The sequence below is a fragment of the Uloborus diversus genome, chromosome 6, assembly GCF_026930045.1.
Source record: "Uloborus diversus isolate 005 chromosome 6, Udiv.v.3.1, whole genome shotgun sequence".
In the NCBI taxonomy this organism is placed as follows: Eukaryota; Metazoa; Arthropoda; class Arachnida; order Araneae; family Uloboridae; genus Uloborus; species Uloborus diversus.
In genome coordinates, this window is record NC_072736.1 from 128,476,409 (window position 1) to 128,491,596 (window position 15,188).

At 33.5% G+C, this 15,188-nt stretch overlaps 1 protein-coding gene across 1 annotated transcript in view; it reads left to right on the forward strand.

Moving 5' to 3' along the window:
* LOC129225256 (glutamate receptor ionotropic, kainate 2-like) overlaps positions 1 to 15,188 on the forward strand; it is a 276,786-nt gene that overhangs the window by 203,221 nt on the left and 58,377 nt on the right. The window contains exons 5-7 of the mRNA XM_054859840.1: positions 4,551 to 4,604; positions 9,942 to 10,106; positions 10,875 to 11,027. Of these exons, the coding sequence (XP_054715815.1) occupies positions 4,551 to 4,604; positions 9,942 to 10,106; positions 10,875 to 11,027 (372 nt within the window). The remainder of the gene's footprint in view (positions 1 to 4,550; positions 4,605 to 9,941; positions 10,107 to 10,874; positions 11,028 to 15,188) is intronic.

The following is a 15,188-nucleotide window of genomic DNA, read 5'->3' on the forward strand; positions in this document are numbered from 1 at the left end:
GCTTAATCTCGCAAACCAGAATGAATCGATAGGGCAATCTTGTCATCATCAGAAAACAAGAGCGAGAACATGGGGGAGCTAATCTTTCTTAATAAGCTGACTAATTACATTAAGTTCTTTTTTGATTATCCAGTTTAAAATTAAAAAACGTTTTAAGTTTGTTTTCTTTTCTTTCTTCCTTTTTATTTTTAATTTAATTTTATTTTATTTTTTGCATTAGCAATCTACTTTTAACAAGTAGACTGCAATTATCTCCCAATGTAAAAGTATTGCGTTAAAATAAATAATTTTGATACATAAATAGTTTCTTTTTTTTCATGCCTAACATAAAATTTAGTAAACAATGGATTAACCAAATAAAAGAACCTAAATGAGAATAGCACTTAATAGCTTCTAACAATATCAAAGTTTACTTTAAAATATTTTTTTTACTTTTTTACACCGAAGTAAACATTTAATTTGTTCATCAGAGTTGAAACCGCTAGTGAAGAACAAAAAATAAACGGGACTTAGCTTATTCTCGCAAACCAGAATGAATCGATAGGGCAATCTTGTCATCTTCAGAAAACAAGAGCGAGAACATGGGGGAGCTAATCTTTCTTAATGAGCTAACTAATTACATCCGAACTAATTGAAGCATCCAAATCGAAGTCGTAGAAGGAAATCATTTTCCACAATGGGGTGAACACTTCCGGTCTTCGAAGTGTTGCCAACGAAGAATTTAGAATTTTAAAGAAGGCACGGAATATTATTTCGGGGAAACGGCAGGAAGAAGAAAACTTTCTCCATTTTAGTTTAAAATATGGTTCGTAATTGAAAGGAAAACACTCCCTCGTGATGGCCTTTCGAGCCTTTATTGAGCGTTGCATTCCTGAATAGTATCTAGTTAAGAATGCATGAAGCTGTATAAATTAGTAAAACTCCATTACTGCATTTTTGCTGAATATTTTCAAGTTGAATATATGCACACAAACAGTTTCGGTTATTTTAACATAAAGGTTTTCAGATGTTGATTTATAAATGCAATGCAAAATTTGTTGGAAAAGTCAGTATTTATTTATAATATTAAGTAAAACGACCCTTTTTTGATATTTTACACGAAACGAATTTTCTTGGGTTATCTCCATCAAAAACTTATTGCTATTTTTTTCCGAATGGGTATTTTTGTCATTTGATCAAAAATCTTTTTTAGACTCATGCAAATTCCTAACGGTGTAGCGGACAATAATATTTTTAAATATTTCATCACTCATATCACTAATACAGTCGAGCCCGCTTAAGGGAATAGCCAATTTGGCACAAAAAATTATTCTAATGAGGAATACTCCATTATCCGGGATCAAAATGACTAATTTCAATGATTTGGTACATTGAAAATTTATTACATTAAACGGAATATTCTTTTAACCAGTAAGCGGACTCGACTGTATATTCTCCAATAAGCGGTCTCGACTGTACTTAATTTCATAAGAGGTTGTAGTTTGCAAAAGATAAAGGTGTGACGTAAGACATAAAACTATTCACTGACTAGTGAGAAAAATGAACGACTAGCACAAGCAATTATTTATTTTATACTTATTTGCATGTTACCCATTGTAACATTTTCAGTTAACTTCATCTTACTTCCGAGTTGTCTGAGATATGAAATCTAACAATATAGAGTAACACCCTTAGTAGTTGGCAGGTCACCAGTGATTGGCACTTCCACCAAAAATGTCCTAAGATTCGTATCCAATCTTTTAAAAGTAAAAGGCTGTATACCAACTGAATGTACATTTCCTTTAAAGATTATAACTTCAATTCATATTACTATATGGTAACAGTGCATAGGAAAGAGAAAATATTATGGCTTGTGTCGAATCAGTCATTTTTGTTGCAAAAGCTTCTTCTCTGACTTAAGGGCAGCATGCACATCAATCCATTAAAATCTGACTTAAAATATATTTTAAACTTGCGTTGTCAAAAGTTTTGTTTAGTTGAAAGGTGTTACTTTGAGTAAGTAGAAATATATTTTTTGTCTTTTTTTTTTTTTTTTTTTTTTTGATTTTCGAAATAATGATAGATGCCATTTAGTGGTGCTTCAGTTTGCCAGTCTCCAGTAATTGGCACATAGGCCTTTAAACACTACTGTGTTGTGCAATATGTTACAGGTTTGATTTCTGATGCTTTTGCAGCAACTATATTGTATGGGTTCTACTATTGATTTGAATCCTACAAAATATACTGTTAAATTTTTAAGAGAAACAATAAAAAACAAAAATGTTTGGCCATCAAACAGATATTGCGACGGTGAAAAATCGGTTAATATTTTATGATCCCTTAGAATCATCGGGTCTATTTCTTAATATTCCTTTTTCTGTGGAAACAGCTATAGGTAATTCGTAAAATCGAGACTGCATACCGACTAATGAAAAAGCAATGATCTCGATATTTTTTTCTATTCAACACTCCAAATTTAATTTTATTTCTCTAAAATACTTTTTCAACGTCAAGATATGTAATTTAACATTAATTTATGTAAAATTACCTACTTTAAATTAACATTAATTATGTTTCTTATGATGATAAAATGTAAGTAATCTAAAAGTGAAAAATAAAGTGAATTTCAAGTTCCATTAACATGTTCCAATTATTGGGTCATAAGGTGTCATACACTGGGGTATCGGGTGCCAATTACTGGTGATTTTGGTAACTTTTTATAAAAATACTTCTATAAAAATATCAATTCAAATATTTTTGATTTTAGTGCAGTAAATAGATGCATAGATGTGCATTCTTTAATACAAAAATATTTCAAGTGAATAATGTTTTTCTAAGCAATAAAAATAGAGGTAAGTTTAAGAACCAACTCTTAATGTGCCAATTACTGGGGTCATTACCCTATTTTCAGTATATGAAACTCTCACTTCATTCTAAATTTGCCAGGACATTCATGGATAAAAATAAAATAATAGCTAGTTGGTGAAAGCACTTTCTTTCAAATGTATAAAAGAAATAAAAGCTATTTACCTGTTGTTGTTTCAAATTTAGACATTTTTATGGGAAAGTGTTTTTATGTGTCATTAAATATTTAATCCTGCGGAACTGATATTTATAAAACATAAAATACGTTTGATATGATACTTAAATGTTGATACATTTAAGAGTCATATATTGTTCATTAATGTACATGTTGGCCTTATACTCGAACGCAAATTAATTTTTAAATTGATGCTCTCCTGTTTAGTTTCTGCTTTCATTAGACTTTCTGCATTTTTAAGGGCTTACAGTACCTCAAAAATGATGAAAAGATCAAAAAAGGTTTTATTGCTTATTTCAAAACTAAAAACTATTCTGAACACAGGGAAAAGGTTTCATTGCTTTAGTTCAAATATTTAAAAAGTTATGAGTGGTTTTAGGCCATGCTCGTTATGTGTTCTTATGCAAAAGAAAAACTTTAAACTGCTTTTTCTCGATGATGTTATTTTTGTGTTTTCATGTCATTAGAATCCTTAAAGATTTTTTTATTAAAGATACAGCTTTAAAGTAATACTTTTTGAAATTGGGATAACATATTTGACAAAACTGTTCATTGGATAAGCATTTTATAAATTACTCAAATGTTTAGAGCATGTTAAACCTTTAAAAATCAATTTAAAAAAAAAAAAAAAACTTTGATTTTTTACATAATTAATCACAGAAAATTTTCTAATAAACTCATAAGCAAATGAATGCGCAGATTTTTCGAGATGATTAGAATGATCGTTTAGCAAAAAAAAAATTTAATTAGTGCAAAAATAAAAAAGCCTTAAAGATTTCAAAAAGTTGAAATTTTCTTCAATTTTTTGAATTTTCAAAAAAAGTAGGCAATATTTTTAAATTTTGAAAATAAATTATTGATTAAGAAATAAGTATGCATGTTATGGTTTCAAAAAATATAAAATTTACTTAAATTAAAAAAAATGTTTGAAAGGTACTGTGACCCCTTAATTTTAATTAGAAATCTGCATATCAGAATCAGTCACCTGGTTCATCATGTTGGTAAAATAGTTCATTACTGAAACCACTTAACAAACCAAATAGTTGTAAAACAAGTGTCTAATTACTTTTTTGATGATTGTAATTCTTGATTATTTAACATTGAAAAAAGGTAGATTTTTTGCAGTAAGCATACACATTTGAGTGGCCTAATTAAGAAGGTTCATTAATGGTTCGTCTGGAATTTAATAAGCTCATTGCTCGAGCATAGAGAAGGCTGATTTTTTTTAAACTGAAGTATACTTTAAATGATATTGTGTATTAAAAGTAATGCATAAAAGCTCGATCAATGATGTATGACAAATTTTTATTGTGAAGGTTCTTAATGTCCCCAAGTGACCCACTATTTACTTTAATTCTAAACTTTTGATCTTAAATCAAATTATAATAATTAATGAGATCACGTGTGTGTACACATTATGTTCATTAGTTTTATCGGGTGAAAAGTGAAAATGAGAAGCACCACAGATTTCTTTTTGAGTTGATGTGATCCTAATTGAATCTGTTCACCAATTTTGATTTTGTCTTTACAGATTCTCCAAATTCAAATGAATGACTATAAATATTACTACCACTTCACTACATTTGTAAGTATAACTTGACTGTTTTTTAGGTTTTTCTTTTCTTTAGATGTGCGTGATACGTTGTCGTGGACTAGAGATGTAGAATAGAGGTGATAACATAAGATTTCCCAGCGGGGAACATTATTCTACTGCATGGCTGTCCTAATATTTGTCACCATCTCTCAAATTTAGTGGAAAATACTTCTTTTGTGATCTCGCATTATTTTGTCGTTTTAATTAAATTTTAAGTTAAAAAAGTGTTTTAACTTCACTAAGAGTTTTATTAAAATGTAAAATACTCAGCCAAATAAACAAATTAAGCCGTTAAAAATTATGAAAAGTTTCATTTAAATGTCAAGAAATTTGTCCAAAAAAAAAACACCGTTAAACAGCTGTAAAAGTTTCTCAAAATGTAAAATAGTCCGCCATCTTTATCTACGTCAAACGTTTCATTACAATCTATATATATAATTCTCTTACGTGCCGGCAAATGAAGGGGTGAATTTCTAAACCTCTGTTGGCAACACTTCGCCGATAAATCATGTAAACAAACTTCTACGTTGTTTTGAAATCTTGAATCACAGAATACTCAACGAACTTTTTTTTTTTTTGAGATGAGTTTGAGTCGGGCTGTGGCCCATTTCAACCTTAATCAGCAAAGAAAAGCTCAAAGAAGGCAGGAAACCGTTCTTGAATCCAATTTAAGACGAGCCATTTCCAGAGTTTTATTCTCTGATTCGCTGCCGATAATTTTTAGCGGCTGGGGAATTTTCAGTCAGCAGTTCCTTCAACAGATCAGGTGCGTCACACAATGCCGGTAACCGCACCTTTCCGTCATGGCAACATTTAGTATATTTATTTGCAGTATTACGCTCTTTCTGCCAATAAAGAGCACCACAAAATTCGCATTCTTCACACATTGCTCCACAATCATGTTCATCGGCAATGTTGTTTTGAACGCGTAGGCGCTTTGAGCGTCGTCTATTCTCTGCTTCAGTACGACAGTTCAGTTCAAAATGAATTACCGAGAAAGAATTTACTTTATTCCTTTTATTCTCAGCTGAAAGGTTTCGCCAAATTTGTTTAGGGTTATAGTAGTTTTAGTATTGTGCAAGCAAAGTAGCCTTGGCGAGTTTTCGCGTTTTTAGTTAAACCATTTTTTGTTCGTGACGTGGCAAGGATTCAGAATAACAACAAGAAGGACAAACGTTTGAGAAAATATGTTTGGTGCTCTCTGAGCCTGTTTTTAGTCATGGCCAGCTCTATGTGGCATTATCAAGAACAAGATCTTTTGAAGCAGTGTCAGTTGTGGCTCCCAAACGGGACATTTTTAATTGTGTATATGAGGAAGTTTTCTCAGATTAGAATATATAAGAGTGTAAATATGTAAATATATAAGAGTGTAAATAATGTAAATACATCCCTCGGGGGAGCCTGTAACCCCTAGAGGGCGCGTCCCCAGGTGGCGGATAGGGGAATGCCTTCATTGGTTTTCCAATGGGTGGTAGAAGGGAAATAAAATACCTTCCGCGGACCAACAGGTAGAAGTGCAATCTCTCCAAAGCAATGACAGACACTTTTGTATCTATAATGGTAAAGTTGTGCACATTGCCAAGGCAGTCATCTTACATACAGCAAAGTTAAACTGTCGAAAATCTGGCTAAAGCAGACAAATTAACATTATGAACGTAATTTTCATATTGGTTAAATGGATGGTGACCTAAATGCAATTACCAACTTTAATTTTTACGGAAAATTTTAGCTAGGCTAATGTATTGGCATACAGCGAGCGAGCGAAGCGAGCATGGATACAGGGAACTGCGTAAGCAGTTCCGGGGGTTGGCGAGCGATAGCGAGCAGGGGGCGATAGCCCCCTAGTGTGTAATAATCCATCACACAAATAAATCAGGTTATTAAAAAACATTAAAAGTTCCAAAGTTCCAAAATAAATAACAAACATATAAGACCACTTGGAAGGTCTGTGGAAGAGATTTCAGCCATCACCTTTTCTTTTTTACTTCAAGTATCGCTTTTACTTATACATTATTAATACAAAAATTATTGCCCACACAGTTTCATTAGCCGTAGAGCAGGTGGGTCATGCACCAAGAATCCCCATATCCTAATCTCACTTTATTAGATTCTCTCAATGTGAATCAGCTCTTTAGCTTACTTGGTAAACGAAAACGCTAATATCTATTTCCTTCGAAGATCTCTGAGAGAGATTTCAGCCAGCTGAAATCTCCTTCAAAGACCTTCCAAGAGAGAGGGATGACCGTTTTTGTAACCAAGTGAGCTAAGGCGTTGATTCACATTGAGTGGACTGAGTAAAGTGAGATTAGGATACCAGCAGATCCGAATAAGAAATGAAAACAGGACCTTCGTGTTGAAAACATAAATGATAAAATCATAGTTTATAAATAACAGAATTTTTAAATGATTTCAGACATGCATTTCAAAAAATCCCTCTTTCAAACAATTGCACTTTTTAATAATGTCGTGTTTATCATTTTTATCCAATGTTATAAACGTGCGACATCGTTTTTTTTTTTTCTTTAACAGTTGATTATGTTATACAAACTGTCAATCTATAAAGTGCATTTCCTTTTATAATGATTTAGTATTGCATGTTTTAAATAGACAAAGAAATTGAGCATTATAAAAGAAAATATTGCGCTGATGAAAAACCTAAAATAAACTATTACAACTACCCTGTTAGTTAGAAATAAACTCATTAACTTTATCTGTCATCTCCCATACTAAAAATTCTTTTAGATACAAAAATTAAATAATAAAAAAGTTCTCAAATAACTTTTTGAAATAATTTATTGACATTCCCAAACTCTTAATTGCTTAGTCCCCCACCCGTCCCAACGCCATAGGAAACAGGAAACATGAATGAACAGTCTTCGTCTATTTATTCCATTATTTCAAATTTTGAAATGAAATGCAGCTATACCGTTCTATGGATTTAAAGCTTACAGGCAGAATTGAGCAAACAAAGTCCGTGCAAGTTTTAAATTTGTTGCTCACTCACGGAAAACTTTCTTCGTGGAAAATATTTCGCACCGGAGTCACGTTCGTGAGCTGCAGAACTCCCCTTCAATCAAAATGAGGAGAATATTCTTCAGTCTCTTCGAATGATTGATGCACCCCAGCAGTAAAATGAACCTGGAATAAAAACTATTTGCTCCTGGAAGTTCCCTAATGCATTTAGGTAAATTGCTTTTAGGAGCGAAATCGAATCAACTTTATTGAACTTTGTGGAGAAAAATGACTCCGGTATTTCTATCCGAGAGCCTTTTTTAGCTTACTTAATATCAGCTTTGGCAGTTATTGTTTCAACAATGAAACTGTGGTTCTCCAATTTTCTTTAGGTTTTTTCCGTCCAATTAATGTAAATTTTGAACGAATGTTAACTTTAAAATTAGTCAATTGACTTAAAGTTCAAATTTTTCGACATTTTAAAATGATATTGGCAGAAGCCAAAATATCTATTAGAGAACCGTTTTTAGCTTACTTATTATCAACTCTGGCAATTAATGTTTCAACAATAACACTGTGGTTTTCCAATTTTCTTTAGATTTTTTTCTGTCCAATATATGTAAATTTTGAGCGAATGTTAATTTTGAAATTAGTCAATTGACTTGAAATTAGATTTTTTGACGCGTTAGAAAGATAGTGGCAAAATCCAAATCAATTTCGCAATGGATTCGTCCTAAGGGCCATTCCACGGAAAAGCCGAGACTTTGTCCCGCACGTAACAGCTAATTGTATTAAGGAACAGTAGTTTTGTTTTTTTTTTTAATGTAACTAACAAAACTTTTTGCTTAGGAAATTACATATACGAGGGCAAATCAAAAAGTCTTTTCGCCTATTTTTTTAACCAAAATATGACTGTGAATACAAAGCAAACATATAAATTCTCAACAGTGGCAGTTGCTTGAACCGTACCAGTCATAACTGCCTTTTGCTCCAATGGAAGGCGATGCTATCAGTCATTTAAGATGGCAGTTGTTCTTCAGACGTCCACAACTTATGAGCAGCGAAGTGTTATTCGTTCTCTATGGAGCAAAAGGGACAAACGTCCCTTGTGTTTCTCCAAGTGAGTCTCTAAGAGAGACACTTTTCCCTGTACGTGGGGGAGCATTTCCCTGTGAATTGCTATGGGCTTTTATCCCTTGTTCCATAGAAAACGAATAACACTTCGCTGCTCACAAGTTGTGGACGTCTGAAGAACAACCGTCATCTTAAACGATTGATAGTATCGCCGCTCATTGGAGCAAAAGGTAGATACGGTTCAAGGAACTGTCAATGCTGAGAATGTATATGTTTCATTTGTATTCCCAGCCATATTTTTGGCCTAAAAAACAGGCACAAAGACTTTTTAAATTGCCCTCGTACTTTTGGATTTTTTAAGCAAATTTTGATCATTACCCATTTTAATTTTTATTTCTAAATGAGACATATTAGTTGTTACGTGAGGAACAAAATGTACGTTTTTCCATGGAATGATCCTTAAGTTTCTCTATTAAGTTTGCCAATTTCGCAACAGGGACTTTCAAAAAGGACTAAACTGTATAGCTCACTAGGGACACGCAAAAATGGTCCTCTAAATGAAACTGTTGTTCGGCTGAGAATTCTAGTGGTAGACGTTAATTTCCTTGCCGCTGATTTGACCCAAAACCAGAAATTTCTATTTAACGGAGGGTGGTTAGTTCATAGCTCCAGTCTTCGTATAAATTTGTTTTCCTTTCAATAAAACCATCGTTAATTTTAGAATTATACAGTGACCATTTAGAGTACCCTGAAAACAAGTTATAAACAACTTTTCATGAAATTGAATGCGTAATTTTTAAAAAGTACCTTTTTTTAAATACAAATCTTTATCATGAAATTAAATTCACGCAATCTTTTTTTTCCGCTGATATTTTTACAAAACCTTCAATTACTCGGGAAGTTATATATTAAGATGCCTAATGCCACTGTTATTCTTACCACGACTCGGAAGTTGTAAGAAATGATGATTACAGTTACACTGTCTTTACAATGTTAAATAACAACCTCAAGTATTTCCTTTTGCTGAAGCAAAAGAAGAAAAGGAAAGTTGGGAGGAATTGGTCGGCTGCATAAATGCTGAAATAAACCATGGAAAAATATTTTTAGCTTGTCCAGTAGACGTACTCGGGGCAGATTGGAATCGTGCACAAGTCTAAATCTACTGGACAAGCTAAAAAAAAATTATTATATTTTACTTTGGCATCAATGCAGCGATTCAATTCATCCCTAGTCAGGTTAAGCATGATTTATGTCTATATATTTTGACAGTTTATATTTGTTTTTCACCTGCATTAATTTTAGGATCTGGAAACTTACAATCTGGAAGATTTCAAGTACAACTTCGTAAATATGACGTCTTTTCGGTTAACAGACAACGAGCAACAATGGGTGCGGCAGGCTCTCAAGGAAATGGAAAAGTTTCAGCCGGTGGGGCAACACATACTCAACAGAACTAACATCATCAAGGTAAATATTATCGCTGAATTGTGAAAGTGAGCTTTCACTTGATAGATTTAAAACTTCGACCACTCGAAAACAAATCTTAACATGTACTGAGTACAGGGTATCCATCCTCTAAGGGACGCACATCCCTCAAATGCTGCGGAGCACTTCCCCCTCCCCCCCCCCTAAAAATTTCTATGCCGAAGTCTGCGCTCTCGTGGGCACCCGTGTTAACTATTAAAAAAATAAGCCTTTGCCTTTACTGTTCTTGTGAAACTGCTTAAATTTTAATCCTCTCTTATCCTCAGCCTTTTTGTTTAAAAGAATCAGTTTTCACTAAACGTGTAACTTGAACTGGTTTGAACCGTTCAAACATAAAAATTAATTCTTTATGTCAAAAAAGAAGCATTTTAGCGAATGCAAGGGTTTTATATTTTTCAACAACAAATAATGAAACAGTGATTCAATTATAAAAGTTTAAGCGAATTTATTTTTTTCAATCTCCTGTAAAGTAATCGAAGCATATTGTACAGTCAGATCAACCGACACGTATTTATCTACTTTATCTGCATTCAAGGATTTCCAATTTTTACATTTGGTTTTTAAAAAAAAGCGAATAGCTTATTTGCATTAACTTTAATACGTACGCGAGAATGATCTAAAAAACTCAATTTGCGTGCTTCATTGAATTTGAAAAAACTTATTGTTCTATAGTACAACGCGTAAGTTTAAAAAAATGTCACTCGAAGTCTTTTACAACATGTGTGTGGATAATATTTAACCTTATTCTAGGTCGAGCCAGCTTTGATGTTCGATTCAGTGTACGCCCTTGCGAGAGGTCTTCACGCATTGCAACAAGGAACTGATTTACGTCCAGCGAATGTATCGTGCGAGGAGGAATTGCCATGGACTGATGGATCCAGCCTGTTTAACTACATCAATTCGGTAGTCAACTTTTTTTACTCTTCACAATGTGTGGTAGATTCAGGTCCTGGTTTATCAATCGGCCCATGAGGCCCGGCTAGGGACCCCTGAGCACATTGGTTCGCAAAAATTATAAGTATAGTAAATATAGTAAAAATTAAAAATGCAGAGAAATATGCATGAAATACACCGCCAGCTCAGTCATTCCAGCCGAGGACTGCAGTTTCGTGCTTATTAGCACTCATCGGTCCGGCATAGGAAAGTGACTGATCTGGAAGAGGGAAAACCTCTTAAGGAAGCCAGGAGTGCCAAACAAACTGGTAGCTAGTATAGAATTAGCACAGACCAGACGAGTGATCCAAGAGAGTCATATCCCCCAGATGAGTGAGCAAAATATGGTTTTATTTCGTTTGTTATGATGTTTACAATTAAGACAGTGTATGGCAATATGTCTTTTAACATCAAGCAGATGTTTTTTGTTCTCTATTACACTCACTGGCCAATGAGTTAGAATTCTTTGAGATTTTCATTTGAACTCGTGCACTGTGCAAGGGTCTGGAGGGAGAATCATGATATGGAGCCTGTTCTACCAGCATGGAAGTGGCGTCTTGGTGCTCTTCGAGCGCAAACAAACAGCTTTGCGATACCTAGATATACTTGCAGATCAAGTGCATCCTGCAATGTAGCATTTTTATCCGGATAGCGACGGAGACTTCGTGGACGATAATGCAACTATACATCGGGCCAGAAATGTTGAAAATTAGTTCGCTGAGCAAAGCATCCGTCTGACTTCTAACACCTTCCCTGGCCACCGCATAGCCCGGATTTTAGACCTTATAGAAAATGGGTGGGATATGGTGGAAGGCGCATCCAACAGTACTCTCCTAATCCATATAACTTTCAAAATCTAAAAAGCTGCATAGCCAATGCATGGTATTCTCTGGATTTAAATGCACTCCAGTAGCTTGTAGAATCGATGCGCAATTGAATCAGAGCAGTTATCCATGCAAAACGTGGTCCAATAAAATATTAACTTTGTGCTTTTAATTCATTGGCTAGAGAATGATTTTCGTTTAGTTACCTTAAACCTTCAGTAAAACCCTAGCGTGTAACATATGCAGTGAAAAAAAAAGTTGTACGATTAACATCCCTACAGCATTTTCTTCGATTGCACTATTAAAAAGGACTTCAACAGATATGTGTCTGGCCTATTGTCCTAAAATTTCTAAACGGGCCTTTAATGCAAAGGTACTTTTATTATGTATGAGATAAAAAGTTTATTTCTTGTTACTTTTAAACGATCAGTTGAACAATAGCAGCCTACACATTTCCTGTTTATTTAACCCTTAATTGGTGAAGTGACTTTTTTGTGACGTAAGTGTGAGGTGGGGTGCATATAACCTAAAAATTATACTTCTTCTGCGCTTCTCAAAATTTATCAAATTAAAGTTGAAAATTTTCTAATGATTTTTGTATTACTTATTTTACGAAAACAACTGAAACAGATTCGTAAGGGTACATGCATGAACAAAAAAAGCCATCTATGTAGATATTACAATACTTTTGGATGCAAATATAGAGATTTGGCAGTTTCTATTGCCAGACTATTTAATGACAAAATTGCAAAATTACGTCCTATAGCAGGAAAATAATTGATTTAAATGTAAAATTGTACACTTAAAAGCATCACACTCATACAAATGGATTAAGCAACTAATTAATAGGTTTCTGTTTCTTAATGCAATTAGAAGGAACAATTATTCTAAGTTTATAGTTTAAACAACAAACTTATTTTACTCATTCACCCCGTTTGCACAGAAGGAATCATTTACAATTCATTGCTTTAACAGTTTCTTTGAAGTTGTTCTCCCCCCCCCCCTCTTAAACCTGAAGAGGATAAGAAAGAAATTCTTGTAATCTTTTAATTTAAATTATTATTTACTATTTATATTTATTTCGAACTGAAAAAAGACGAGCGTTTTGCCTCAATAATATAGCAAACGAACTGATGTGTGCATCACATGACTTCCTTTTACTCCAATCTAATGTCATTTCCTCATTACTGGCAGTTTTAATGTGATTCACTGTGTGAGTTTACTCACTAAATATCACCAACAGTGGCAAAATTGAAACCGATTTAAAACAAAAAAAAATCACAAAATTTGTCGCCAAGTTGGCGACCAAAAGACTGGCGATATATTGCCGATTGTCAGCCAAATTATAACACCACTTGATTTTACAGCGAAATTAACAATGATTTCCCCCCAAAAAGGGATAAAAGACCCCTTTAGAAAACCCGAATGCAACCAAAAGGGAAGGTGCACAACTAGATCCCACTAGTAGTCTACGTACCAAATTTCAACTTTCTAGGACTTACCGTTCTTGAGTTAAGCGACACGCATACGCACATACATACATACATACGTACATACAGAGTACGCACGTAGAGATACGTACACGAGAAAATTCGTTGTAATTAACTCGAGAATCACGTCATTATTGATATTTCGCTTGTCGATACGTTCTTACTGTCGGCTCTTATCCACGTGTGGTCGAGTCGGAAAAAAAACTCAATATTCATTCGGGGGTGAGTAAAATAAGAATTAAGGTCGATTTTTGAGTGAAAATTTTTTCGTGAATACAATACTTCCTTTTTTGTAAAAGGAAGTAAAAAGACCAGAAAGCGATATCAAAATTTAATGCTTTCGTCGATAGATGTTCACTTAAGCGTTTTGAACCCTCAAGTAGTGCGTTTCTGAATTAACATTTAAATGAAAAATCAAAAGACTAAGCATTTCCCATTATTTAGAGTACAAATAAACACAGCATAAATATTAAAATCAAGAAAGCTGTTTAGGTTCAGGAATATGCAATAAGGTCAAAGCTCAGAAATCAATTTCTTTCTGCGTTCTGAACACCTTATTCCATGTTCATTCCATATTCTCACACTCTTCTATTTTGGGTTTACACGCTACAAATCTTTTGTTTCCCTGCTAAAGCTTTTTATTTAGGCAAATTGATTCTTCAAATGCATTCATAACACCGATTTTTAAAGCCTTTCTCGGTTGGGTATGAAGTAAAGAGTTATTTCTTTTACGAAAATATTCTAAATTCTATCCATTTGCATGAATTTTAATTGAACTCCTAGAACGTTAGAATTATAATGTCAACGTGAAAGGTAATTAGAAAGGGAATCTGGATTCATGTCTCTTAAACTTATGTGAGTAAATTATACGGTAACAAATAAAGATTCAAAATTCTGATTTCAAAGATTTTAAATCAGAAGTAAACCTGTAACGTTGAAATGGTTGAGTTCTTATTATGGGCTTCATCCATGGGGACCGCCAGGGGTTGAATAAGGGTGCCCTTGCACAGCCAAGTTTTTGAAGTTTAAAAATAGCTTTTAAAAAATTTAAAAGGGACAAACTACAAAATACTTTAAAAACTACAAAAATAAAAATTATGTAAGTTATGAATTTTATGTTTATGTCCCCGATCGTCGGTACGAGGTGCATTCTTACACTCCTTGGCTTATAAAAGTAAAGCAAAATTAAGTAAACAAAGACAAACTACAAAATACTCAAGGAAAACTACAAAATACACCTGGAAAGGTATTAATCTCATGCCTGGTTTTTTTTCAGTTTGATACTTAATCTATAGTATCACGCCACAAAGTTATTTGGAAACAATTCGTCTCAATCAGGTTGAAAACTCTGTTAAAAGCCCGTTTTACTTCGACACCAGCTCAACCCATGCTTTTACCACAACGCCAGTACTGTAAAAACATCCGGCATTACATCAACAACATCCACATTAACATCAACAACATTATTATAACTAATTGCTTAATCGACTCATTTTTTTGACTTTACTGGCATAAAAGGGAGAAACCACATGAACTTAATTGGAATTTGAATGAAAAATTTTTCCTAAAAAGACCGATATACTTTAAAACCAGCTCAGTCCAAATGAATTTAATCTGTAAGTTATTAGAGAATACTGATAATTGAAAAACGAAAACAAGAATAAAGTCGTACACTGAATGTTTTTTAAACGAAAAAAAATTTTTTAGAAAATTTAGTGAGGAGAGCGTGAAATGTTTTTTGACTCGCCTGTAAAATTTTTAAGAATGGGTTGAGGATTTTGTTACTAAACGCTTCGAGTTTTCATATCGCTTCCCAG